Below are 27,624 nucleotides of genomic sequence, written 5' to 3'. Positions count from 1 at the left end.
TGGGGAAAAATAAAAACGCAGAGATCCTTATATATTTATGTTAAAGTAATATTTTATTATCTACATAAAACAGAAATGCACAATACCTTCATAGTTTGTTCTAATTATTGAAATATCTTTATTTTCTATGTAAAGATAGCACAGATTTTTGCATAGTTCTTAAGATTTGGAGGGAGAACACCCCAGGACTTACACGGAGTTTTGTGTAAAAAAAAAAAAGCCAAAAAGGGAAAAAAAAAAAAGAAAGAGAAAAATCACCTCCATTCCTTTATATTTCATGACAGTTTTTGGAATAAATGTGATGTCTATACCGAGAGGTTCCAGGCTGATAACTTCCAGGCTCTCGAAGGGGGAGCCTCAGGAGCTGTGCTCATTGTGTCTCTCTCCGCAGAGGAGCCGCAGCCGTGGGGTTTTGAAGCCTTGATTTCCGCGCGGGCAGGGCTGTCCTGGCCGGGATGCTGGCAGGGACATCCTCTCTCCTCAAGTTAGTTGCGCGTTCTTGGTGGAAGGCCGCGGGAAGTGAGGCTCTCCTCGCCTCTCCTCTCTCCCTTTTGGTAATTTAACGTCTGACTCCTTAGAAAAAAGAAAAGAAAGAACCCCAAAAGGCGGGGCTTGCTGATGGAGGGTCCTGTTTAAAAGCAGGGAGGGAGGACCAGGCTGCCCAGCGGGGCCACGCATCCCCGGGGCGGCCGGGCGGGAGCTGCGGGGCCGGTGCCCGGGCTCCGCGGTGGCGGTGGCATGGAGCGGCGGGGACGGGGCTTCCGCGTGAGGCGTCGGTCGGTTTTGTCCGGAGGGGTCCCGGCTGGGGACCGGCGGGTCTGGCACGCTGGCGAGCGGCGTAAGAGCTGAGCTGAGCGGTGGTTCGCACATGCGGTGGTGTGGTCAAGTCCTTTTTGGCTGGCTCGGTTTCCTATGGGCAGTATCCCACTCTTCATCTCCCCACCCCATCCCTCGGCTCCTTCACCGTCGTTTCTAGGCTTATTAGATTTAATCATCTTTCCTAAGTCCTAGTCAATATTACACTCGTCCCGAACAGATGCAGCTAAATGATCTTATCAATAGTTTCGAAGAGAAGTGACAGAAAGAAGAAGTGTTTTGTGACCGCAGACGTGCTGACGGGTAAAACGTTGAAGCCGCCTATGGATTGAGAAGTCCTGGGTCAATGGGCCGGCGGCGGCGGCTGCGGAACGTGGGCAGCCTCTGCCCTCTGCAGGACGCTCGGGTGGGCGCCCGGGGAGCAGGTCGCCTTTGACGAGCGGGCCCGGCTGTCGGCGAGCGCTCCGGTGTCGGGGGGACAGGGGGTAAAGCTGGGCCGTTCCGTGCCTTGCTTGGCGGGGCAGGCCCTGCGCCGCGGGGATGGCCGCCGAGAGCGGCTGCTGGGGGCCGGGAAGCTTTTCTGTGGCTGTCCCCGGGCCGCTCCCGCGAGGCTCTTTGCTCGACCAGAGGCTAACCAGAGGGGAGCGAGTTCTCCCCTCCTTCCCGGCTGGTTGCGGGAAGGCAGGCCGGTCCTGAGGGGCGTTTTCCCCCGTTTTCTTCTGTCTCGCTTTTAAGAGACAAGAGGGGGAAATGGTGCAGCGGTAGGACGCACCTTCTGCAGGTGGATGTCAGGGTGCGCGGCAGCTCCCTGGGCTCCCCCGCCTTGGCTCCCAGCAGGGGCTCTGTCGTAGATCAGATGTCAACAACAAAAGCCCCTTTTCCTCGGCTCGATCCCTCTGATGGAAGCTGAATCTGGGAGGCGGGAGGAGCCTGTGTACCCCGAAGCCCTTGAGTTGTGATTGCCTCCTCCCGTGTCCTCGGCTCCCCGGGCAGAGAAGCTGCACTCGCGGAGCCCCCGCCGCGGCCGCTCAGCCCCGACAGCCCTCCCGACGGCGGGCAAAAGGGGGCCCGGGGCTTGGGAAGAGAGAAGCGAAGGAAGGGGAATCGTTCCGGCGAATCCCACAGGTCGCGGGGCAGGCGGGGGTGGCACCTCCCCAGGCGATGTTCTCGGGCTGCACAACTTGCGAGAGCCCCGACGGAGGCCTCGGTCGCCCCCGGCTGCGCACCATCGTCTCTCTCGGGTTTTGCTGTCGGGAGCTCGGCGGTTCCCCCTGCCGTGACCCCTTCTCCAGTGCTCAGTCCCCCGGGCCTCGGGGGTCTGGCTGCCTGCGCCTCACCGACCTCCTGGCCCCAGCCGCGGCTCCCAGCCTGGGCTCGTCCCCTCCCTCCTCCTCCGCCTGCTCTGCTGGAAGAAATCCCCCTTCCCCCGGCCGCCTGCCTTTGCCCGCCGGCCCCAGGCCCCCGGGTTGTGCCAAGCCGTGTTGCTGGGGGCTGCGTGTGTGGGGGGTAGCTCTTTGTTCCGCTGCCGTCGGTGCGGAGTTTCTCCGGCTACCCGAGGAAGGGGTCGGGTGACCCGCCCGGGGAGGGCAGGCGGCGGCTCTTGGTCGGGTGAGCGACCGGGTTCGGTCCGGATGAAGCCTCTGGGCCTGGATGAAGCCATAGGGAGTGTTAGCGTAGGCGGGGTGTCCCCCTGAGCCCCAGCCCGAGCCCGGGCAGGGGCGCGGGAGGACGGGAGGGGAGGCTGTCCGCGGCCTCTCGGTGGTCAGGACAGCGGCGGCCTCCTGCTGCCTCGCAAACGGAGCCTTGGCGGTGTGGTCTGTCGTGGAAAAACGCGTGTCTCCCGCGTCCCCGGCGCCTGCGGGGCTGAGCTGTTTATTCTGCGTTTCGGAAGGGACGGGGGCCTGGGCTGCTGCACCGGCTTTAGCCTTGAAGGGGAAAAGATTTGTTTAAAAGCCCCACATTTTCGGAGTTGGCGGACGCAAAGTTGTTACCGTGTGCTCAGGCCGTGGCCAGGTTGTCGTCGGGGCTGTAGGAAGCTGCTCCGAAGATGAGTTTCCCCCTGGCTCAGCCGGGCCACCGGAGGAAAAGAGCCTGAGCAAAGCCAGGGCTCGCTTTTAGCAGGAAAGGTAAAACTAAAAAGCAAGGACTCCTTCTCAGACCCGACTTCTCATCAAGTGATAAACCAAACCAGGGGGCTTTTCGTCCGGCGCGTCCGAGCCGCGGTGCGGGCATTTCAGCCCGCGGCCTGACCTACGCTACAAGTCCTTTTCCTCAAAGAGACCGCAAATCCCTCCTCGTGAGGTGCCTGTGAACGCCTCCCAACCTCGGCCGAGCGTCCCGGGCGCGCTGGGCTTTGAGGCAGCGGCGCCGAGGCCGGAGAGGCCGCCCCACCGGCTCGGAGCCCCGTCCCCCCGCACCCTGCCGCTCCGCCGGCCCCGCACGGCTCGGAGCCCCTTCCCCCCGCACCCTGCCGCTCCGCCGGCCCCGCACGGCTCGGAGCCCCGTCCCCCCGCACCCTGCCGCTCCGCCGGCCCCGCACGGCTCGGAGCCCCGTCCCCCCGCACGGCCCGGGCCTCCCCGAGGGGCACAAGGGGACCCTGCCCTCCCGCCTCCGGTTAAAGGAGAGGGTCGCGGCGAGGGCAGCGCAGGAGTAGCGGCAGAAACCCTGTGCCGGTGCTGCCGGGAGGGACGGCGGCGGGCGCTGCGGCCTTGCCCGGGGGCGATGGGGCGGAGGGGGGCGGCTGGGGTCGGGAGCGTCGCATCCCTTCTCCCCGGGGAGAGAACGAGTTTGGCCGGTGTCTGCCCGGCCCCGTCCGAGCACAGGATCAGTCCCCCGGCGGGGCAGAGCCGCGGCCGGGCCGGGCCGGGCGGCTGCTTCCCCTTCGGCGAGGCGTGCGGGGTGCGAGGGGGTCATCGGGGCCGGCCCGGGCGATCCCACAGCTCCCTGTCCCGCAGCGGGGCCGGGGCGGTGCGGGATGTCCCGGGGAGCCGCCGCGGCGGGGAAGCGGCCCCGGCGCCGGGCTCCAGCTCCGGCCCGGCCGTGCACGTCCAGCCCTGCCGGGCTCAGCCCTGCCGGGCGCAGCTCCGCCGCTCCGTGTGCCCCCGGGCATGTCCCAGCTGATGCCGGTTTTAGGGATTAAAAAGCGAGTAGGCCGGTAGGAAGCTGGAGGCCGTTGTTCCTTCCCCTTCTCCTCGCCGGGCGGTAGATCCTGTCAGGAAAACCCGGGCAGAGGCAGCTGGTAAAAGTGATGGCGAGCCCGCTCTGGCCCACCCCCCACCCCCCCTTTCCCCGTCCCGTCCCTTCCCTGCACGGGAGTTGTAAGGAGACGCTCGTCTAAAAGTTAGGACTTGTTTTTAGCCAGCCTGACTCATTCATTAATTCCCTTTGCCTCCTTGATTCATTCATGTCTACAGTCATTCATTGCCAAGTCCATGGAGGCATCAGCGCCTTGGTCAGTAGGGGAGACGTACAAACAAGGATGGTGCTATTTATTTCCCTCTGCCTGTGGATTTCTAAGACGTTCAAGCAGGCACAATCATTAAACTAATTTGTATTTGATTGTTTGGGCGGACGGGGGTGAATTTTATTGCACTAAGCATTCAAGCACGCACGCATCGCTGATTACCAGTATACATTAAATAAAGTTGTTTGTACACATTGTCTTACCACATATAGGCAGTCTTATTATTCTAATTACTCTAATTAGTGCATTGAAATGTTTTCTACTTGATTTGAGGAGACAGTGATTAGTTCTATTACTTCTTTTAACTCTTATTTCATGGAAAACTGTTGATGCATGTTCCAATTACCTTGTTTTGCTCTTTAATATAGCGCGGGGTAAAAATACGAAGCAATGATGCCGTTGGCGGGTAGAAACCTTCGTCTAGTTTCCCTTTATAAAAGAGCTTCGGGTTTTTTATACATCTCCCCACCAGATAGATACTTCCCCACCCCCTACAAGAATCCACAAATGGTTATTTCTAGCCAAAGCAGCACGTTTCTTCTTTCCCTCTCCTAGACCTTTGGTACTTTAGGGGTGGTAGCTTTATTTTTTCGCCCCTAAAAAAAGAGTCACTCAGAGGTGCGTTGGATGCGAATCTGGTTTCGAAGTTTTAAATTAACGTTACTATTAATTAATCAGATTGGTTCATCAAACGTATTACTTTGACAGGGAATTGGAATGAAAGCCTTAATCCCGTTGGAGATGGGGTTTTTTTCCTCTTAAACACTTTATTGAGGGGTTTGTCATTTTCTTTCCCCCCCTCCCCTCCACTTTTCCATGCGGTCACCGGTTTAAACCCGGCGGGGACACGCAGCAGAGCTGGGAGGTTATTTCGTTATCGAAATACCTATCTTGGCTATTGAGCCAATAGAGGTTTTGTGCCGAGTTTGGGGAGATGTGTGCGTGCGTGTGTTTTTGCCCTTTGTGTTGATGTTGCGGCCACTCGAAGCCGGGCGCTGACAAAGCGGGTGGGAGGGGGACGGAATCTCGCCTCCCTCTCACGTTACAGACAGGGAGAATGGCTACTTTCTCGGGTATAAAAACACTGCTTTTATTGTTGGTGGCTCCCCGTTAGTTTGTTAAATAAATACGAAGAGGTGGGGAGAGTGAGGGAAAAAAGGGGGGGGGGGAAAGAAAAGCAAGAAAGAAACGCGAACCGTCCCGTAAATTCTTAGAAGTCTAAGTCTGGAGGGAAATCTATGGTGTTACACAGGTAAATACCGGGCCTAGGCTGCTTATACTCTTAATATTTAAACGGGGATTAGGGGGGATCTAAAGACGCCTTCCTAACCTTTGCCAATTGCCTCCGCAAGGAGAAACCCCGCAAGACGCACAAAGGAGAGAGAGACGAGTTTTCTCTTCGCCTCAGACGAGCGACTCCGTTGCCGGTGTGGCTGGGGAAATGAGTTTTCCTCCAGGGTCGATGATACCACAGGTCCCGGCTTCGGCTCCGGACACGGCTCCGGTCCCGGACACGGCCCCAAAGGGCCGTGTCCGGGACCGGAGCCGTGTCCGGAGCCGAAGCCGGGACCACGCGTGGAGCGTGGGCGCCCTCCAGCGGCATCTGCCACGGGGGAACCATCCTCCACCCCCCGCAAACCCTCTGCCTTTGGACCCAAGGATGATGGGGCCGGCCTCCGGGACACTCGGTGGGGAATTGCCTGTTTTGAGGTCGTGAAGACGGTTGTTCTCTTGCTGTCGGTTTTTCCTGTCTTTGCATATGTGTGTTTTGAGGGTCTTATCGGTTTGTTTGCTTCTTCCACCTAGGATTTAAAAACAATAAAAACCCAAATGACCCAGCAACCCCCATTTGCAAGCCCCCCTCCCTTCCATCCGACGGCTCGGAGTGAGAATGCGCTGGGCTGGGAAGGTGTCCCGTCTCTCCGACCGGCAAATCCCTCATCCAGCCCGGACGAGCACATGCCACCTCCCTTATCACGGCGTGGGAACGGTCTCTCCGTGGAGGGGACACCCGTGGGGCTGTTGCCCCTCGGCGCTTGTCCCCCTCGGCAAACCGCGGCACAGCCGAGGGGGTGGGAGTGGGAGAGGGAGCAGGGCAGGTCCCTGCGGCTGTGTCGGCTGTAAGATCCCTCCCTCACCCCTTCCACTCCACACCTAAACCTGCATCATACCCACCTGGCTCCTTCGAGAGGGTCTTAAATCCCACCCTTTTGCTAACTTGCTTCTCTTCTTCCTGGAGTCGAATCGCCCCAGATGCCAGATCCATCACTAAAAAACCCCAACCACCACTCTGCCCCCTTGGGTAAAACCTCTCCATTTTCAGAGAACACAGAAGCAGAGACAGCCCTGGGCTGTTGGATGCTGGCTGGGGGCTTTCTCTTTCCCCCACCTTCACCACTGCCCTCCCCACACAGCCTCACAGCGCTCAGGGCTTCAGGTATTGACAGGTCTGTAAGTCCAGGGAGTTGAGAGTGTACAGGTTTCCATCTTGTGTTTATTGCAGGTGCAGCCACGTTGTGTAAGTAGGTGCTGGAAACGTTAAAATATTGTGAATATCAAGAACCCAAGTCATTCAGACAGTCTGCTACAGCAGACTTCAGTGCACTGAAAACAGATAAGTGACATATCACGATCTCAGAGTCTCTTGCAAACTCAACAAGCAAATTGAGCTGAAACAAAACAAAACACAGCAAAACAAGAAAAGCAAAGCAAAGTGAAAAAACCCAACCCACCAGCTCAGAAAGGTGAAGTTTTGGAAAGAAATGAGTGTTCTGCACAGAGCTAATCATACTAGAGACAACCAACACTGTAGCACCAAGCTGAGGTGAGAGAAAAGAACCTGTTTTCCAGCTGAAAGTCAATTGTGGACCTTTCAGATAACAGAAATAAGATGCTATGTACAGGACTAGAGCTGGAAAGGTAAGTAAGCAGGAGCTACACTTCCCACTCGTTACAGATGAAGCTTGTAACCAGTCCTAGCTGTGGAGATAGCTCTATCTGCAGGAGGCACAGAGCCACCAGGAAGGTTCAGCCTCTGAAGCGAGAAGCTGGCCTTGTTTCAGGGCCCTTTCCTCAAGCAGCAGATAAGTAAGGATTGATTTATTTGCTAATAGGTCTGGAGAGCTGGATAACGTTGACCTTTCGCATACTAATTTTGCTGAACGCCCTCAGTGTATAAATCATATCCCAAACCAGACAGTTTTAATTTGAGGTGCAATCTAGTCCCTTAACTTAAGCAGTCCTTTATTGACATAATGCATGGCAGGCCCTTGGAATTGGGCAAGAAATCACAGAATCACAGGATGGTTGGGGTTGGAAGGGACCTCTAAAGATGAGAGAAAGAAGATGGACAACCCAGACTGCCCACATGCCTTGTGTGACTGACTAAGGGAGGGAGGTGTTTTGGAGGAGTAGCAGAGGGGCAGCTGCTCCATTCGGTTTTGGTGCTGGCCCATCTCCAGCTGACCATTCAGAAACACAGGCCCACTCACAGCTGGGGCCAGGCCCCTTTCAGTTACACAGCTACGTGGGGAGGTTGGCTTTCACTTCACTTCCCACAGGCTCTACCCAGAGGGCTGAAGTCAATCTCCTTTTCCCCGGCCTGGTCTGGTGCTGTGACTCCTGCACTCCTGCCATTACCTCTCCAGAGAAGGGGCAGAGAGGAGCTTAGCCCAGAGCACTGTCTCACAACCTCAACTGCACCTTCAGTTCCCCTTGGCCTAAATCCAGCTCTTCCCACATCTTAATGGTGTCCTGCCACCAGACTGGGACCTGACTCTGGGTCAAAGAAGGTTGGTTGCAGTAGGCGTTTAGCATCTACCAGTCCTAAACACACAGCCTGAATGCACAGCCACAGAATGTGAAGCCCTGTCATTTAGATGTCCCAAACACCTTCAGTTTCATAGCAGCATAGAATGGTAGGGTTGGTAGGGACCTTTAGAGCTCATCCAGTCCAACCCCCCTGCAGAAGCAGGGTCACCTAGATCAGGTCACACAGGAACGTGTCCAGGTGGGTCTTGAACAAAAGGGTTTTGATAAGGAGACACTTGTTCTAAGGAAAGAGTGGGAGCAAGGCAGCACACTTGCTTTCAACAGAGAGGAGAGTGTACATTTGCACTTAATCTCTTACAGCCTTTAAGGAAAAATAAATACCTCTTTCTTAATAAAGCTGCCTTCAGCAATGGGGTAACAGTAACACTGGGGTAACACTGAGAGCATGGTGTGACACACACTGCAGATCACAAAGGTGATCCACACACTGATGTGTGGCACCAGCCCCCTCCAGTGCAGAGCCACAGTTGAATATGGCACATCCACCTGCCAGAGGTCAGGCTCTGTTCCTGCTAGCTGAAAGATATAAAAGCTGCCTAAGGACTACAGGTTGGGGAATGAACTGTTAGAGAGCAGTGTAGTGGAAAGGGAGCTGGGGGTGCTGGTGGGCAGCAGGATGAGCATGAGCCAGCAATGTGCCCTTGTGGCCAAGAAGGCCAATGGCAGCCTGGGGTGGATCAGAAGGGCTGTGGGCAGTAGGTCGAGGGAGGTTCTGCTCCCCCTCTACTCTGCCCTCATGAGATCACATCTGGAGTATTGTGTCAAGTTCTGGGCCCCTCAGTTGCAGAAGGACAGGGAGCTGCTGGAGAGAGTTCAGCATAGGGCCACCAAGATGATGGAGTGGAGCATCTCCCTTGTGATGAAAGGCTGAGGGAGCTGGGGCTCTTGAGCCCTTTAGAAGAGGAGACTGAGGGGTGACCTCATTCATGTTTGCCAATACATAAAGGGTGGGTGTGAGGAGGATGGAGCCAGGCTGTGCTCAGTGATGGCCAATGATAGGACAAGGGGCAACGGGGACAAGTTGGAACAGAAGAGGTTCAAAGAAACAGAAGGAAAAGCTTCTTACCTGTTGAGGTGAGGGAGCACTGGCAGGGGCTGCCCAGATGGGCTGTGGAGTCTCCTTCTCTGGAGACATTCCAACCCAGCTGGATGAGTTCCTGTGTGCCCTGCTCTAGGTGGTCCTGCTCTGGCAGGGGGGTTGCACTGGATGAGCTTTCCAGGTCCCTTCCAAACCTTGATATTCTGTGATTCTGTGACTGTATGTTTAGGGAAACAGAAAAAGGTGGGTCATCACCCCACCCCCTCACAACCAACTTCTTGCTACCAGGTGACAGCACCTGATCATTAGCTGGAAATCATTAATCTCAGTCCTTTCCAAGGATCTGCCACTGTGAGCATTGGAGGCACAGATGCAAAAGCCTCTGTGCCTTTTGGAGAGCAGCAGAACACCCATGGATCAATACCTTAACTTGAAAGCTGCTGTCATTCCCTGCAAGGACTGAATTATTTAAGTGTGTGTATATATATATAGATATAAAATATCAGAGCAGCACTGTAGATCTTTAGGTTTGATTGGTACCCACTTTGGCTCTTACAAACGTGCTCTTGCATAACACTTAAGTTCTCCATGAATCTCTTTAGCATAAGGCACAGTAGATACCACCTGATGTCAGATCAGTACAAATCAACTACCAGTTTAGTAACTCATCCCCAGGTTAAAACCTCAGGCAGAGCACTGACGATGACACAGCACAAGGTGACCACCTGAAGGCTCTGTACCCACCACCTTTTTTCTTTCTCCTTCCCCAGCCATTTCAAAATGATGAGTTCCTTACACTCAGTGCTAGGCAGTAGCTGCAGACCTTAAAGATGTCTGCTGGAGGAACAAAAGTTGCTGCAAAGCATCCTATCAAGTCTACTGATGCATTGTGCTGAAACAAATAAATACCTAAACACTGCAAATCATGTGTCATCACCTTCAAAGGACTCTCAGTTGACCTGGGGATGTTAATTGACAGCAGCTGAACATGAGCCAGCAGTGTTCCCAGGTGGCCAAGAAGGTCAAGGGCATCCTGGCCTGGATCAGGAACTGTGTTGTCAGCAGGAGCAGGGAGGTGATCATTCCCTTGTGCTCAGCACTGGTGAGGCTGCACCTCAAGTACTGTGTCCAGTTCTGAGCCCCTCACTACAGGAAGGACATTGAGGTGCTGGAGGGTGTCCAGAGATGGGCAACAAAGCTGAAAGGTCTGGAGAACAAGTGTGATGAGGAGTGGCTGAGGGAGCTGGGGGTGTTTAGCCTGGAGAAGAGGAGGCTGAGAGGAGACATGGTCACTCTCTACAGCTGCCTGAAGAGGTGTTGTGGTGAAGTGGGGGTCAATCTCTTCTCTCCAGTAATGAATGGTACAACACGAGGAGATGGGCTCAAGTTGCACCAGGGGAGGTTTAGATTGGACATTGGGAAGAACTTTTTCACCCAGAGGGTTATGAAGCATTGGAAGGGGCTGCCCAGGGAGCTGGTGGAGTCACCATCCCTGGAGATATCCAACAGAGACACAGATGAGGTGCTGAGGGACATGGGTTAGTTCAGTGACGGGCCTGGCTCTGTGAGGTGAGGGGTTGGACTCGATGATCTTAAAGGTCTTTTCCAACTGTAATGATTCTGTGGTTCTGTGATTCTCTATGTGATGGGATCATTTTGCACACAAACCCTTTGCAATTACTAATCAGAAGCAACTGCAAAAACACAGTAGAGATTTCTCTAACCAGAGACACCACAGAGGAAGTTCTCTGCAGTTCATCCCACAGCACATTCCTTTCCCCTGCCTTGCAAAGCCCCAGCTGAGCAGTTTAGCACAGTGACATTCTGCTGTAGTCACCCCAGGAGAGCAGCTGCTCCCAGCAGCAGCATCCCAGGGACAGGTGTTGGAAAGCCACAGCAGACACCAGACCCAAGCAGCTCCAGCCACATCTTGGAGCAACAATGAGGAGTGTTTGCATCAATCAAGACTGAGTTAGAAAAGGGTGCTCTTGATCCTTCTGTGAGAGGCCTCCTGTGCTCAACCAAGGGCTGCTGAAGTCATTACATTTACTATTGGATACCAGTACTAGAAAAACTAACCTAGAGTGGATCATCAATCACATCTGTCACATTCAGTGCACTTTTAAAATGCAGACTAGTTAACATTGGGATCTTAATGTGATTTATTGGGTTTTGCCTGTGGTGGACTTGAGCTTGTAGCCAGTTAAAAAGGCTCATTCCAAGCACAGTTTCTCCTTTTTACAAAGGAGCTGTATGTATTGTGTCCAACCCCACTCAGAGACCTGCTCACCTGAAGTTTGAAGTTAAACTGCTTGTGCATTTGCTTCCAGAGGACTTGACCTTGTTATGAAAATGCTGCTGCACTTACTTTAACTCCTAAAGATGTTCAGCAGTTAAAAACCTGCATCAGGGCATTGTAATGTCTATCTCTTTGAAACTGTGAGGGAAAGTGTTACCTTACATTAAAATGTTTGTGACAATAAATTGTGTAGGGTGACATTTGATTTCACCAGTGAACAAACAAATGCAGCATGTGTAGTATCAGATCTACAGTGTCCAGTTTAAATCCAATGAAGATTCCCAACTGCACCTTACAGTAACACAGCCCAGTTCATGTTTGTGAATGTTTTCACAGGACTTTCTTCCCTCCCTCTGGACATAGAACATGTAAAAATATGCGAGTGCAGACAACATGGAACTGCTCTGGCTGCTTCAAAACATCATGGAATGGTAGGGGTTGGAAGGGACCTTTAGAGATAATCCAGTCCAATCCTCCTGCCAAAGCAGGTTCACCTAGATCAGGTCACACAGGAACAAGTCCAGGGGGGTTTGGAAGCGTCCCAAGAAGGAGCCTCCACACCCTCCCTGGGCAGCCTGGGCCAGGGCTCCCTCACCTCAACAGGAAAGAAGTTTTTCCTTAAGTGGAACTTTCTGTGTTCCAGCTTTTGTCCATCACTCTTTGTCCTGTCATTTGAGACAATAGAAAAAGTGTCACCCCATCCCCTTGACAAAAACTTTTCAAATACTTGTAAGTATTAATGAAGTCACCCTGCAGTAACAGCCTCAGTTCCCGCAGCCTTTCCTCATATGAAAGATGCTCCAGTCCCCTGATCATCTTGGTGGCCCTGCACTGGCCTCTCTCCAGCACTTCCCTGTCCCTCTTGAGCTGAGGAGCCCACAACTGGACACAGGACTCCAGATGAGGCCTTGCCAGGGCAGAGTAGAGGGGGAGCAGAACCTCCCTTGACCTGCTGGCCACACTCTTCTTGATGCATCCCAGGCTGCCATTGGCTTCTTGCCCACGAGAGCACATTGCTGGCTCATGGTCAGTTTATTATCAACCAGCACTCCCAGGTCTGTCTCTGTAGAGCTCCTCCCCAGCACACCACCCCCAGCCTGTCCTGGTGCAGGGAGTTAACATCATGCTCTCACCAAGCAATAAAGTGTATTACAGGTTCTCAGGCATTAAGGTTAGGAAACCCTGCAGTATTTTGAGATCCATGTTTTTGTGTGTGGTGTTTAAGCCGCTTGCATGACCAGGGGCAGCACAGAGAAGAACAGAGACACCTGGAAAATGTTCAGCTTTACGCATGACTTTTCAACACCACAAAAGCAGCCCTGCAAAACAAGAGTCAGCTGCCTTCTGCCCAAGATGCACCCAACCTGAGTCCAGCCTCATCCTTGTGCTCCTCCATCATCAGAAGCGCCGGCAGCTGTAAGCTGTTGCTAGAAGACAGAGAGTTTGAGCGTGTTTGAACCGATACTGGCCTGAGGCAAAGCTGTGATACAAAAGCTGAACGCTTTGGTAGGTGCTGAAGATTAAAAGCCTTAATAAAAGTTTCCTTTGAGATGCGAGAAAACAACTCAAAGCTTTGGATTTGTTTTAGCAGGAGCGTTGTCTTGAGCAATTAACAGCAGAATCGATAATGCTTGATAAACGCTGTCTAGAAGACAATGGGCACCCATCAGCCCAAAATCACTTTGGTAAATAATTCTCAACCAACTATCTTTCTAGATAATTGATGAAAACACGAAGACAAAGTCTAGCAAAGCAGTTAGTCGTTCCCAGTTCAGTACTATGGACAGTTCTGGAGCCCACTTGTCCCTTTCTCGGTCCTGTTTCCTAAGCAGCAGAACTCTGTAATGAAGCCTTTGATTATATGTTGAGTTTATTGTGTTACTTGAGTTCCACAACATTTAATCACAGCCTTATCACTACCTATATAATCAAAGGGATGAAAAAGTACATTGGAGGTGCCATTTGGTACATTGTAGTCTCCACATTCTGCTTTATATCCTATTTACCTCTGGTGCCTCTTCATAGAATGATAGAATGGTAGGGTTGGAAGGGACCTTTAGAGATCATCTAGTCCAACCCCCCTGCAGAAGCAGGGTCACCTAGATCAGGTCATATAAGAAGGTATACAGGTAGGTCTTGAAGACCTCCAAGGAAGGAGCCTCCACACCCTCCCTGGGCAGCCTGGGCCGCCTGGGTCAGGGCTCCCTCACCCTCTTGCTCTGTACCTACATCACAAATCCTTTTCAGGTAGCAAAGCATCTACTATGTGTAAGGCATCTAGTTCCAGGGCTACAGTGAGCTAAATATTAAACAATAACACACACTTCTAAAGGAAAAGAAATGTTAACTCACAAACTGGTATCTAAAACCATCTAGGGTAAGTGGTCCTGCTCTGGCAGGGGGGTTGGACTGGGTGATCTTTCCAGGGCTCTTCCAACTCTTGAGGTTCTGTGATCCTGTGATTTCAAAACAAACAGTGATAAAAAAAATATGACCAAGGCATCACACGTTGTGGTTTATTTCACTGGCTTTTAAAAATGAATGCACAACAGGTCAATGGATGTAGATAAAGCATTTATTGTTATATTTAGTCATCGTTTTATGTACACTTGGATTTTTGCAACGCAGACAAAGGGAAACAAATTAAGTGCAAAGCAAGAGAAATATTATAGGTGGGATATATTTTAACACCTTTCTGTCATCTCTGAGTCAGCAGATCCTGACAACTCAGGGAGGGCATTCATTTCTTTGTATTGGCAGTAACAGAATAACACGGTACAATGCAGTGTTATGACATTTTAAGTGATCCAATATGTCAGAATAAAGCAGGGCTTAATTTAATAAAAGGAAATAAGTGGTGTATAAATACATAATTAACTTTTTAAGATAAAAAGGAACTGTCTTTTCAGTTAGCAACAGAAGGTGTTACAGGATTTCTCTGTAATAAAGTCACTCATTTATAAACAATGGGGCTAACGTTTCTGCTTTGTGAGTCTTCAAGCAAACCTTGTACCTTATACCACAAAAGCATATTGTGCTAGGAGCCAAGGGTATTAAAACAAAGAGCTGTCAGGTATCTGTGAATGAGCTTTGCTTGCATACACACACAGCCCTTTGGGTTTACCCAGGGAGAGAAGATTCAGGAGGGAGACCTGAACAGAAGTAACACACCACTAATAACCTACCTGCCCTTTCATGTTGGTCAAGCAGGGTACTGAGAGGGGAAAACACATGTGATTTTGAATTGGAATCAAGAACTTGCCTAAGTATAAAAACAAATGCACAAGCCTCAGAGGGAAACATTCAAAACAAGCATACAGAAGATGCCAAGGTGAACGCTGCTAGTGTATCAAGAGGAGCAAAGAAAGAGAGCTGGGGTTAACGCTGAATGTGCACATCACCCAACGACAGCAGAGAGCACACTTGGGGTCTATGACTGCACATCCAGATGCAGCTCGTGGAATACTGACTGTATTTAGGCCTGCAGGGGTGCAAAGTGGTGGATGGCAGCTTTGTGGGCCTGTGGAGCTTAACATCAGGGAACAGTCCAGAAACACATCTCCGGGAACCGCTGCCCTCACCGTGACTTAAATATGCTCCGATGAGCCTCTCTCACCTGCACCTTCCAATGGCTGCTTCTCTGAGAACTGTACAGAAGCCAGGCAGGATCTGCACGTTCTCATGTGTTCACAACAGCATCTTCTACTTTAGGGCTTGAATCACAATGATGAGGTGAAAATAAAGCACCTCATTTTGGGCGTCTTTACGACACGCTACTGAGGTGAACTATCTGAACGTTAAGGAGCCTTGGGCCACAGCCAAGAGTGGGCACCCCTGTTTATGCTAACCTGAATGAAAACATTTGCACAACCAAAATGCTCTCACCTGCTGCTTGCTGTTCTTCTCACTGAAGTTAAATGCCCTCTTGCTTCAGCTGGCTTTAATACCTGACTTGGGAGGGTAAAAAAGCTTCATGACTTTGAACACTTTTAGCCAAGACACGTTGCAGGGAGCGACCAGATACAGTTCAACCAACAGAGCAAAGCAAGCAGTGGCCTTTGGTGGAAGCAAGGGAAACTGGGGGGCTAAGAGAGAGCACCACAGGGCAAACAACCTCCTCTGAACCCACATGTGCTAGGACAGGAGGCCTTGGTCAGGAGGCCAGTTCATAAGAGCAGTTTTCTGGGGTCTGTGTGGACCTCAGTTTCTCGAGAGGTCAAGACCTCAGTTTAAGATTGACCTCTTGATCCAAATAACCCTGTGGAAGAAACCTATCCACCCAGAGTAGGGGATTACTTTCCACACTTCAATATCTACCCTGGATATTTAATATCAGATGACACAAACACCCTCCAGCTATCAAAAATCTGCTTAGAGGCAATTATCCCTTTTGTCTTTCTCAACTTGTTTAGAACAAGACATAAACTTGCTGGTGGTGCTTACTGGCAGAGAATGCCCAGCAGAGCTATTTACACACAGTGTCTGGAACTCTCCCCTCTATTGCTGCCCTTCCACCTTGAACAGGAATGAGTCCCTTTAAAAGGTAACACAGCAGGAGTTTGTTGTAACACGACCCAAACTCCCATTGCTACGTCAGATAAACGGAGGGTCCTGTTTAATCATAAATGCAGTGCAAGTATTTTGTTGCTGGTTATTAAAGGGGGGGGCTACAGGGAGACATCTAGTAGGATTCATTTTTCTTCAAATGCATCCAGGTGCTGGGTTCAGGTATTTTAACCTGAAGGCCTGGAGATGCCATTCCTCCTCATTCCTTGTCTGGATGTGGAAGTTAAATCAGAAAGTGCAAGGTCCCCCTGAGAACACACCAATTCCTGGGTACTTTTAAGTCACTTTCAGTAACTACTCTAAAATAACTCCAAGCATACACTATTAGTTTCCAAATCTGTTTTACGTTTGCCTCTGTTAGTTTGAGAACAGTGTATACACAGAAATCTGTGGCACTGCCCTGAAAGAGTTGTAGTGAGGTAGAGAGGAAGGGGTTGATCTGTCCAGTAACGAATGACAGGACATGAGGAAATGGGCTCAAGTTGCACCAGGGGAGGTTTAGATTGGACTTGAGGAAGAACTTTTTCACCCAGAGGATTATGAAGCATTGGAAGGGGCTGCCCAGGGAGCTGGTGGAGTCACCATCCCTGGAGATATTCAACAGACACACAGATGAGGTGCTGAGGGACATGGTTTAGTTCAGTGATGGGCCTGGCTCTGTGAGGTGAGGGGTTGGACTCGATCTTAAAAGGTCTTTTTCACAACAATTCTATGGTTCTATGAAAGGATGGTGACTCCACAGCCCCTGCAGGAAACCCGTGTCAGGGCTTGGTCACCCTTACCACAAAATGCATCATCTTGTCTTCAGAGAGTGTCTCCTGTGTTTCAGTTTGTGCCCACCGCTTCTTGCCCTGTCTGTGGGCATCGCTGAGGATAATCTGACTCCTTCTTCTTTCTTCCCCACCTCCATCAGGTATTCCTATGCATTGGTAAGGCTGCCCCTGAGCCTTCTCTTGTCCTGATCCTCCTCTTTACCATTTTTACCCCAAAACTGCATTTTATTTGTCCACAAAAAAAGGACTAATTGAAAAAAGATTCAGCTTTACACATACCAGGAACTGCAGCACAAGCACATATATGAAAGGTCAATATTAAGAGCATTTAAATGCTACATGTTGAGTCAGAAGGATGAGCACGTGAAATTATAAGGGAAACTAAGTTTCTGGCAAAGATTAAGAGCTGATCTAGAAGAATGCACTTCCTTTCCTCACATTTAAAACACTTCTGGCTATTTATTATCTGAGTTTCCAGATAAACCTGGATAAGTTCTCCTTTGTTTCTTTTTTCTTGAGGTTTGCATTTCTTCAGCACCCAAGGAAAGAGAGAGCTTTCATTCAAATAGTTGAGGGCCTTCCTTTATTTGTTTTTAGAAAAGGAATAAATTATGCCAGAAAAAAATCCCACCTTAGTTCCTCACAAAGGATCCCCTTCAATTTAGGATGATTGTCCTATTGAAAACAAGACAGGGAGAAACTAGAAGTACTTGAGTTAAAATTACAGTTACTTAGTCCATCAGCTTATAAGGAAAGGCCCACCATTGTCTGCTATTACTGTGGCTAAACCTTCTTAAAAAGGGCCACCTCTTCTTTGAAGATAATGCATGAGACTCACACCTTAGCCCTTCCTCATGTCTGTTCTCACCATCTCTCCCATGCCTGGTCATACTTAAGAGCTCATTCTTGGATTTCTTTGTCAATTTGGAAGCCCATGTCTGGTGATACTCAAAAGAGCTCATTCTTGGATTTCTTTGTCAATTTGGATTCCTAAAATGATGGAAATGATCGTCTCAGTGAAGGACAAATGCTTTGAGTCGGGGGAAGTAAGTGTTGATTGTGTCTAACGCAGTACGGAAGCACTCAACAAGGAACTTCCAGCCTCAGCATTTCAAAAGCTACAACTTCCAGAATCACTGCAAAAGAGTAACAATGAACATGTAAATCAATATGTAAAGTCACCTCCCCTGACCTCCATGTAAGAAAATGCTACATTTCGTCTCGTTTCTGTAACTGGGGTAGTCCTGACGTGGGAAACACATTCCACACGATGCAATAAGCACACGCAGTAAGAACCAAGGACTAAACACACAATTCTTGGCAAATGCACAGTGGGTAACATTTCTGCTTGACAGGAGAGCAGTTAAACTAGTCATAGTCTTAATTATAGCAATATGAAAGATTATCAAAAGAGCTGTAATGCATTAATTACGTTTCCCCGTTAACTTCAGGCAGTTACAGCCAGTCGGGTACGTCAGACTTTAGGACAGAGGAAGGGGATGCATTTCCACAGAACATAAAGACATCCCACCACCACTGGCAAGGGACTTGAGGACAGAAGGAACACTGACTTTTCAAGCTGTCAGCATCTCTTTAATTTACTTCTCTCTGGATGGATTTTAGAGGGGTTTGAGGTCTGGGGATGGATGTTCTGGTCTTGGGTTTTTTTTGCTACTCTGAGACAGTACTGCCCTGAATGCAATTCATCTCAGTTCAGTATTCTAAAGCCAAGCATCTCACCTGAGATAAATCACAGCTTCCACAGTCTCCAGAGAAGCTCTCCAGAACATGATTCATTCTACTTTCCTTAAATATCTATCTTAGGAGGAGATTAATAGCTCTCTAGAGGTGGCCAGATTTCTCCCTTAAACTAGATGTCTAACTTTCAGACAGCTAACATTCAGTCAGATGAATTCTACTCACTGTGTACCATGAATACAGGACACTGAGCATTTGGAAAAGCTGGCATGAGAGCTCCAAGGAAAAAAAGATCAGGCAGTAAATACAAGAGTTTGAGGGTTATTTTGCCTGAAATTTAGATCTCCAAGTACATGGAGATTGTAAGGTTCAAACTCCTACACAAAACTGTTCTTGCTGCTCACTAATGTACTTACTCATGGCCACAATCTAAACAACAGAAACCCCATTCATTTTCATAGAGCTATCTAGCCTGACAGCTCAGAATGATGAATACAAGTGCTGAATGGAAGCTTCCAAGAGTTAGGAAGATGCTTTAAATTGTAAAAACTATCCTATTGTTTTGAAAATCACACCCCACATTGACTTCATCCAGATGGTACTGAAGCCCTCCTTTAGTTTAAGAAGCACTTCCAAGCAAGCCTCTCTTCTTGGAGCACATTAACAACATCTGTTGCCAAAGCACATCTTTTACAATACTTCAGAAAGACTGACAAGATCAAAGGAGAAGATTAAAAAAGCATGGAATATCCTTAAAAGCAGAATTTAGGTAAGATGACTGAGGGAAGGTCTAGTGTTGGAGGTGACCACCCAATTCCAGAACACTTAAACTCCTTCCAGTGAGGAACTGCCATCATGCATTTTGGATTATATGAAACTAGAACAAGTTTCCCTCTGTCCAACTACTTCACAAGGCAGAAGTCCACAGTAGCTATGGGACTTTGCATCCCCACTCTCCCCTCCCTTGTAATAGCCCTCACATGTAGACAAATCAAAAGGCACTTTGGCACAGCAACACAGGAAATCCAGCACACCTCCCGCCCAGGCTTTTCCTGCTGCACAGGAGGAGAGGAAGAACTCAGCCTCCAGCTACAGTAAAACAATAGCTGAAAACAGAACTGCTGTGAAACATCTCTTGCTCTTACATTCAGTTCACAGAAGTGATTTTGACATGAAAGGCTTTACGATTTAGATATATGTACAAGTATGTACACAGCCACCACACTGTTGTACATATATATACACAAACACAGGTGTGCAGATATATAATTTATACATACATATGTATAAATATACACACAGAAGTATAAAAGAGCGGAACTAAAAAGACAGTGACCTATTCTTGCTTGTGATGTATAAGGAAGGTCTAAAAGCATGTTGTTTTCTTTACCCTGGAAATAGAAGAAATGTCAAGTCTGGTCTACACCCTCTCTTTGCTGGAAGACTTCTTGGATGTATAAAGCCACAGCTAAAAGAGCTTCTTACCTGCTGACTGAAGGTTAAAGTCTACAACTACAGATGGAAGTCTTTCCTGGTCATGTGATTGGTAATAGCTAAGTTTTAAATAAGCCCAAATAAAAGGTAGACTTTGATTTACCTTTCCATTGACAACAGGATTCCTGACAAAACCAACTTGAAACAGAAGGCACAAGAAAAGAAATATCCTTTAGTATGAAGAAAATGTCAATTTAAACCTCCTTTACACTATCTAAAAAGCAACAGAGAATGAAATCCTTTATACATACATCACTACAAATACACTTATTTGATCCACTGTAGGAGTAAAACTGTATTATGTACCAAGTTTATCGGTTTGAAGGCACAATGGCAACCACTTCATTCACATCTCATTCTATTTACAGTGAAAAACAAGAAGGATCTCTAAGAAAACAAAAGAGGAGATAAACACAGATGCACCCTGAGAAGGAAAATTTCACAACAGAAACGTTTTGTTTTGAGATACTGTTCTTTGTAAACTCCCATTACCTGAACCTGTGTTCTCCTAGGACTTGAACAATAATCTTTAACACTCAGTTACAAAGAAAAAAATAGTACTTGTAGATTAAAAAAAAGTAGTTAAAAGGTGATTTCCCAGAAAAATAAATCAACCCAAACCTGACTGGAAAAAATGAGGTCTCAGAAATAACCATAGCAAAGCTGACACCTGTCAGTGTGGAAAAAAACCCAAGTAAATCAATCTAAAGGTCTCTGACAATGTTCAGTTTTCTGGTTAAAAGCAAAAAAGGAGGAAGAAAAAGGAATGGCACGATCTAGTTGGAAATCCCATAGTGCTATCTGCATGGAGGAAATCAAATCAAAAAGCCAACTGTGCATGCCCTTCTTCGGATCTGGAATTCCCAAAAGACTCTGTAAAACCTAAAAACATGAGGAAAAAAGGTCTTTCTATAAAATCATATAAATGTTCTGTAGCTGTTTCATGACATGGTTTGTAAAGCATTGGCACCAGCACAAAGAGTTCAAAGCGTTCATTCGAAGGAGTCGCAGAGATCATCCAATCTTTAATGACCTGTGGCAGCCCTCTAGTAGCGCTGGGTTATTTACTGCAGGAACTGAAGTGCTCTTTGCCAGTGATCTTCCGTGCAACAATGTGCTTCTGCCAGGCAAAATGTTTCTCTCCTTCTTCCAGTAGGTAGTAAGTGCCATCAACACAAGGGCAGTGGAACCGAAATCAAAGGACAGGCTGTATTTCATGGTCCGTGGTAATCGACAATGGCTACAAAGGTAAGATTCTAAACTCAGGTTGTACATTGCAACATACTCTAGTGGTATTCAAGGAAAAAGAGACAAAAACTTCATCCAAGGAGGAGAAACCTCTAGAATTTGTCCAGTGACACAGTTTTCCTTCTCCAGAGGCTAAACAGCGTGAAAGAGAGAGAGTGCAATAGTACTTTGAGCAATGGCCTACTGGCAAACCAAAAAAAACACCCCAAACCAAAGCAAATGCAACACTAAGATCTGATGATTCTTAAACCACCAAACCATATTGCCCTTGTTTCCACTCTGTTATACTGTCCTTGCTGTTTCACTGAACAAAGATGTTTGCTTTCACACTTGACAGCAGATTTGATGCCAGTGTAAGGGACAGTTGCCAATGCATTAGCCTAAGTTCTATTCTTTTACAGTATGCTGCAGGATGGTCAGATAAATGACAAGTTAGGGCTTGACCAGGATAGGAATTTGAACAGAAAATTGCTCTGGGCTTTTCTACACATTACCAGTTACAACACTAAGTACCTGGCTCAAACTTTATATCCAATACCAAGAAGCACCTGGCAATTTTCTCTTTTCATTTTGGGTGGAAGGTTCCTGCCTTTATCTACTGTGTCACTTAGGCTGGACTGTGAGACACCATTACATCTATTTTAGGGAGAGGAAGGGAGAAAAATGTATCAGAAACAATTTGTTGCCAAAAAAAACCTCACGAAGACGACAAAGTGTCTCTTCAATCCATTCTTGCAGAAGCTTAAACAGACGTTCAGACAACTAATTACAGGCCAGATCCTGGTATCTTAAGCTGTAGACCCAACTAGAATGCTACAGTATCTGTGTGTGTATATACAAATACATCTATATACACACACAAACACATCTACAGAAAAAGGAAGCACTTATCTTCTCCTTACTGCTAAACACTGAACTTCTGCTTCCCCCCGGATATTAACATAGTTTATTGTCTGTAACACCCTATAAAGGGACACTGAAGAAGACATTATGACTTTGCTTCTCATTAAAGCCACACCCGTGGCTGGTGTTTAAAAACATGCAGTGCCACCAATTAACACAGAGTAAAACAATCCTTAGGTGCAATATTACCTCTTTAAGAAATGCATCTTGTGTTTAAGTGTATTTTACTCTTTGTTTTGTAGACAATACTTGTCACTGTTTCACAGGGGATTTATATCCTCCTTTTAAAAAGTCAGCATAAATTCACAGGAAACGACTCTTGTCAAACGTATCCCACAGCAGCATATGTGGTGAGTCACTGGGTGAAACTCTTTTTTATGAACACATTAGGAAAGTTGGCATTCAGCTCTAGGACAACTCTATTATCAATCTGTGAACAGAAGGACACATCGAGTAAAGAAAGATCTTTACAAGACTCCAGCAATTTTCTTAAAGATGCAGGGCTTACCATCCTCGTCCCTGTGAAAAGAACACACACACAAACAGAAACAGAACAAAATGTAAAGTTAGTGACAATAGCCTTTATGTTGTTTTGTTTTAAAGCTGCTGTATTAAGAAAAAATGCTGCTACAACACAGTTTTTATTTAGATTCACTTCCATTAGATTTCAAATGAAAGGCTTCTCAGAGACTGCAGAATTGTTGCCTTTAAGGAGCTTATTGTGTTTTCGTACTCCAATGCTCAAGTAACTCCATCATTTTGTATTAAGGGGTAGCTTTACAACTTCAAGAGTAATCTCTAACTACAGAAGCCAAGTACTCAAATCCACAAGACCTCCCAGTGACCAGATGCTGGGGTTTGGCAGAGGGCAACACAATAGTCACACTCTCACCGTTCTCCTGCTGACTGTACTGGTCAAGCACAGCACATGAGCTATTGTGGGCTACTCCGATTCCAAACACACCAGGAATGCTTCTAGGACTCTAGAGTGAGTGCAGGGATAGTCATACCTATCTATATGTTATCTGTAACAGAAAACGTGCCATTTATCCCTGCTAGAAACACGGCCACTGTGGCTGAGCTCCTAAGTGTCACACAGGGTCAAATCAAGTGTGGGGGGGTACCAGCTGGAACAGAAGAGGTTCCAAAGAAACACAAGGAAAAACCTGTTTCCTGTTGAGGTGAGGGAGCACTGGAAGGGGCTGCCCAGATGGGTTGTGGAGTCTCCTTCTCTGGAGGCATTCAAAACCCAGCTGGATGAGTTCCTGTGTGCCCTACTCTAGGTGTTCCTGCTCTGGCAGGGGGGTTGCACTGGATGAGCTTTCCAGGTCCCTTCCAGCCCTTGAGATTCTGTGATTCACTCAGAAACCAAACACATAGGTGTTTATAAGCATGCATCTACACATTCATTATAGGTGGTGGAAATGCAGTCAGTGCAGTCAATGATGATTGACCGATTCAGCTGAATGGGCACCGGGGTATGATTCAGTAGCCTGAAGTGCCTGGTGCCCCTGAGGGTTCCTTACACTGTGTAGGACACCCAGAGTGAGCTGGCAGACAGGACACTGGACCCAGAGGAGATGATTCATACCTTATAGGAATGGCTGGAAGCCACGCCTCTGGACAAGGGAATCAAGCCTGGGTATCTACAGTGGGCTAAACTGCTCATCAAGCTCTCCTGGCTCTGAAGAGAGTTCATTATAGAACGGTAGGGTTGGAAGGGACCTTTAGAGATCATCCAGTCCAACCCCCTGCAGAAGCAGGTTCACATCCAACATGACTGCACACAGCAAACGGTAGACACCCCAAATTATACAGTTCTCTCTTGAGCTGAACTGTACCTCAAAATGCCATCTAGTTTAGGGTCATGTCTATGGTCAAGGACCATATATGAAAGGATTTAAAAGGCACAAAAAGGTGGGGAGTCAGGAAGCAAGATTTTTGTAAAAGCAGATTTTTTAAGCAGCTTTTTATTGCTGGATCTTCTTAACTGCCAGGAATTAACAGTTTAGGGATCTCTGAAGCTACATCTTTCATGAATGCTACCCCTTTCCTGAACTACTTTATATTTAGGCCTTGACATGAGTTCTACTCTCTACCTAGATAATGTTAAAAAGTGTTAAAAACAGAAAAATCAGCCTTAAATCCACTGGCTATTAATTGCAATAATTAAAGGGCAATGAATCATAAAGAAGCAGCGAGAGATCATTCTCAGTTCACTGTTTCCACATCATTCATAATGCCAGGGACATCACTTCCATTCCCTTGAGGCTGTCTGTTTTCTAGACTCTTTTGCATCTCAGATGACCCCTTTGGTCTTGTTTCTGCAGTAATTTAGTGCATTTGAATTTGGATGACCAGAATCATACAGTGCACTGCACATAAAATATCAGTCAATGTTTAATGAAGCCTTATGGTGTTTTCTCCAGTTCTTTCCTAAGAAATCCAAATCTTCTCTTTGCCCAGAATGATCATAGAAAGAATGATCATAGAATCACGGAATGGTAGGGGTTGGAAGGGACCTTTAGAGATCACCTAGTCCAACACCCCTGCTCAAGCAGGGTCACCTAGATCAGGTCACACAGGAACGTGTCCAGACCTCCAAGGAAGGAGCCTCCACACCCTCCCTGGGCAGCCTGGGCCAGGGCTCCCTCACTGAAACACTGACACAGTTTTTCCTTATGTTTCAATGGAACTTTTTCTGTTCCAGATTTTGTCCATCACTTCTTGTCCTGTTGCTAGACACCATTGAAAAAAGTGCTGTCCCAACCTCCTGACACCCACCATTGAGATATTTGTCAATATTAATGAGATCTCCCCTCAGTCTCCTCTTCTCCAGACTAAACAGCCTCAGTTCCCACAGCCTTTCCTCGTATGAAAGATGCTCCAGTCCCCTGATCATCTTGATGTCCCTGTGCTGGCCTCTCTCCAGCACTTCCCTGTCCCTCTTGAGCTGAGGAGCCCAGAACTGGACATAGGACTCCAGATGAGGCCTCAGCAGGGCAGAGACTGCTAGATGCTGAGCAATAAGACAGATTCATAGAATGCCAGGTGTTGGAAGGGACCCTTAGAGATCATCTAGTGAAACCCCCTTGCTCAAGCAGGTCGCACCTGCTTATTAAGTGAACATTAGTCTTGGATGTTCTGTTTCAGTTTAGGAAGTTGGAACACGCTTCCTTCTTGCTATTTATTCTGAGAAAATGAAGCAAAGTACAGGTGTCTGTAATCATAGAATCACAGAATGGTAGCGACTGGAAGGGACCTTTAGAAATCATCTAGTGCAACTCCCCTGCCAAAGCAAGTCCCACCTAGATCAGGTCACACAGAAATGTGTCCAGGGGAGTTTTGAAAGCCTCCAGAGCAGGAGCCTCCACACCCTCCCTGGGCAGCCTGGGCCAGGGCTCCCTCACTGAAACACTGACAGAGTTTTTCCTTATGTTTCAGTGGAACTTTTTGTGTTCCAGCTTCTTTCCATCACTGGACACTGCAGCAATGGAGATGATGTTTTCCAAAAACTGCCCACAGGATCTCTTTCCTGCAAACCAGTAACCAACAGAAAGCCACCCCCCATAAGCTTAGTTAATGTCATTTTGCCTCATGTGATTACTTTATGCTCCATGGAACAGTTTTCCTCCTGCTTTATGGTTTACTAAGTACCTTACCTGTAAGACCTTTCTGCAATTTTTCAGTGCTCAATTCTTCACCTTAAGATTTTTCTATCCTGTGCACTGCCCTCTGGTACAGAATTATTCACCCCTTGGCCCAGATCACTTATAAGCAGATCAGTACAGACCCTTGGTGACCACAATGTGACACGACTTCATTGTGAAAAGAGATGGTAAGTCTCTTGTGTTTGAAACACTTCTAACCCAGGAGAAGACAGCTGAGTTACAAAAGCAGAACCACCTCAGCTAAAGCTTTTGGAAATCCAATCCACTACAGAGTGGATCAGTGCTCACCTAGGGAATTCCACAGGACTAGAGAGGCATAACTACACTATCCTCATGGGGATGCAGTTCTCCTTCAAAATAGCACTGTGGTCTGCATGTCCACTGACTGACTTTATCACAGTTGCAACTGGTTTACAGACAGCAAAAGACTATCTTATTCTTTCTAACCTGTACCTTTTCCAGGAGAGATTGTGCCATGTTTGCAGCCCTCTGGTTCTGAGGCTAATTTAAGTGACAGATGACACACCAGAAGCAAGACTTCCACAGCCTTGTGTTTGAGCTCATTTAGAACCACTGCATAAATACCATTTAGTCCTAACAATTTATTATTCTTCAATGTATTGATCTGCTCAAAAGCATTCTGTATTGGCATTCCAATTTAAGGCAGCTTTCCAGGCTTACCTCTTGGAAAGAACAGCTCTGATGCAGCAGCATATTTGATCCCCTTTGCCATGAACACTGATGGACAGACACAGTTCTGCCAACAGCCTTCTTGTATCTCAGTCACCCTTCACATCTGAGTCTCTACCAGCCTCAGTAACACTCCTGTAAAGCTCTTCTAACATTTCTCAGACACAGTTTTGGTATTTATCTGTAGTCAATTGCTCCTTAATATCTCACACTGCTTTATTGTGACTTTTGTTTCACTTTCTAGAGTTCATTATTCCTATTTGCCTTCTCCCAACAGGATTCATTTCCAGTAAGATGCCTGTGAGTAGTCTTTTGTACTCTTCTGCATAAGCAAGGGGGTATTCAAGTGTGGTCTTCACTTCTACTGTAGGCTCTCAGATTAGTTGCTTTGAAATATCATTTAACAGCACCCTTTGCTATCATGCCCCCAAATTTGACCTCATCTACATGGGGGTAATCAAAGCTTGTCATTATCACTGTGATTTTTACCTCCCTTCTCATTATATGATCACTACCACCACAACTCTTTGGTGGTTGATGTAAAAGTCCCTCTGGCCATACACAGAAGTGCTGTAATATGCTTTAGTTCCTTCACCAAAGGTTTTACCATAGTACCACTGTCTTACCATTAGGATCTGCCCCACCATTCCAACTGAAAGGGTAGGAACACCACATTTAAGCTACTCATCTTGGCTTTTTTTACCACCAAGCCTTAAAATCGCTACTGCATCAGCACCTTCATTTAAAACCAGTCTCATTTACGCAACACAGCTTTTAGGCTTCGAGATCCAAATGTGTGTTTCTACAAAAATGCTACATCTAGATGCCTAGCCACAGATTTGTGTAGGATGTTCTTCGTTCCTTCCTATCTGAACTTCGACAGTTTGCCTCCCGTTTCATCTAAGAGAAAGATTTGTAATGGATCTGTAACTAAGTGAGCCATCCTAAATCACATCTTTTATTGCATCTCTTTCTTTTTGCCTCCTCAGACTTAAAACTTGATGTTAGGAAACATCTGTTATTTTCTAAAAGCTAAAAGGGTCAGCCATCAGGCTGGGGTTTGGTTATTCACACCACAGGATAAGCAAATATCATCCAGACTCTTACTTCTATTCTAGGTGACCCTGCTTCT

The 27,624-nt window shown here is 47.8% G+C and overlaps 1 protein-coding gene across 4 annotated transcripts in view; it reads right to left on the bottom strand.

Annotated features, from left to right (window-relative positions):
- Positions 1–14,006: 14,006 nt before the first annotated feature.
- FBXL4 (F-box and leucine rich repeat protein 4) overlaps positions 14,007–27,624 on the bottom strand; it is a 73,387-nt gene continuing 59,769 nt past the window's right edge. For 2 of the 4 annotated variants that reach the window (XM_061989437.1, XM_061989438.1), the window contains one exon: positions 14,007–22,650. In XM_061989437.1, the coding sequence (XP_061845421.1) occupies positions 22,487–22,650 (164 nt within the window). In that variant the 3' untranslated portion in view covers positions 14,007–22,486. The remainder of the gene's footprint in view (positions 22,651–27,624) is intronic. The other 2 variants (XR_009818164.1, XR_009818165.1) reach the window with 2 other exon arrangements.

The sequence above is a fragment of the Colius striatus genome, chromosome 2, assembly GCF_028858725.1.
Source record: "Colius striatus isolate bColStr4 chromosome 2, bColStr4.1.hap1, whole genome shotgun sequence".
Lineage (NCBI taxonomy): Eukaryota > Metazoa > Chordata > Aves > Coliiformes > Coliidae > Colius > Colius striatus.
This window is presented reverse-complemented; position numbering and strand designations above follow the sequence as displayed.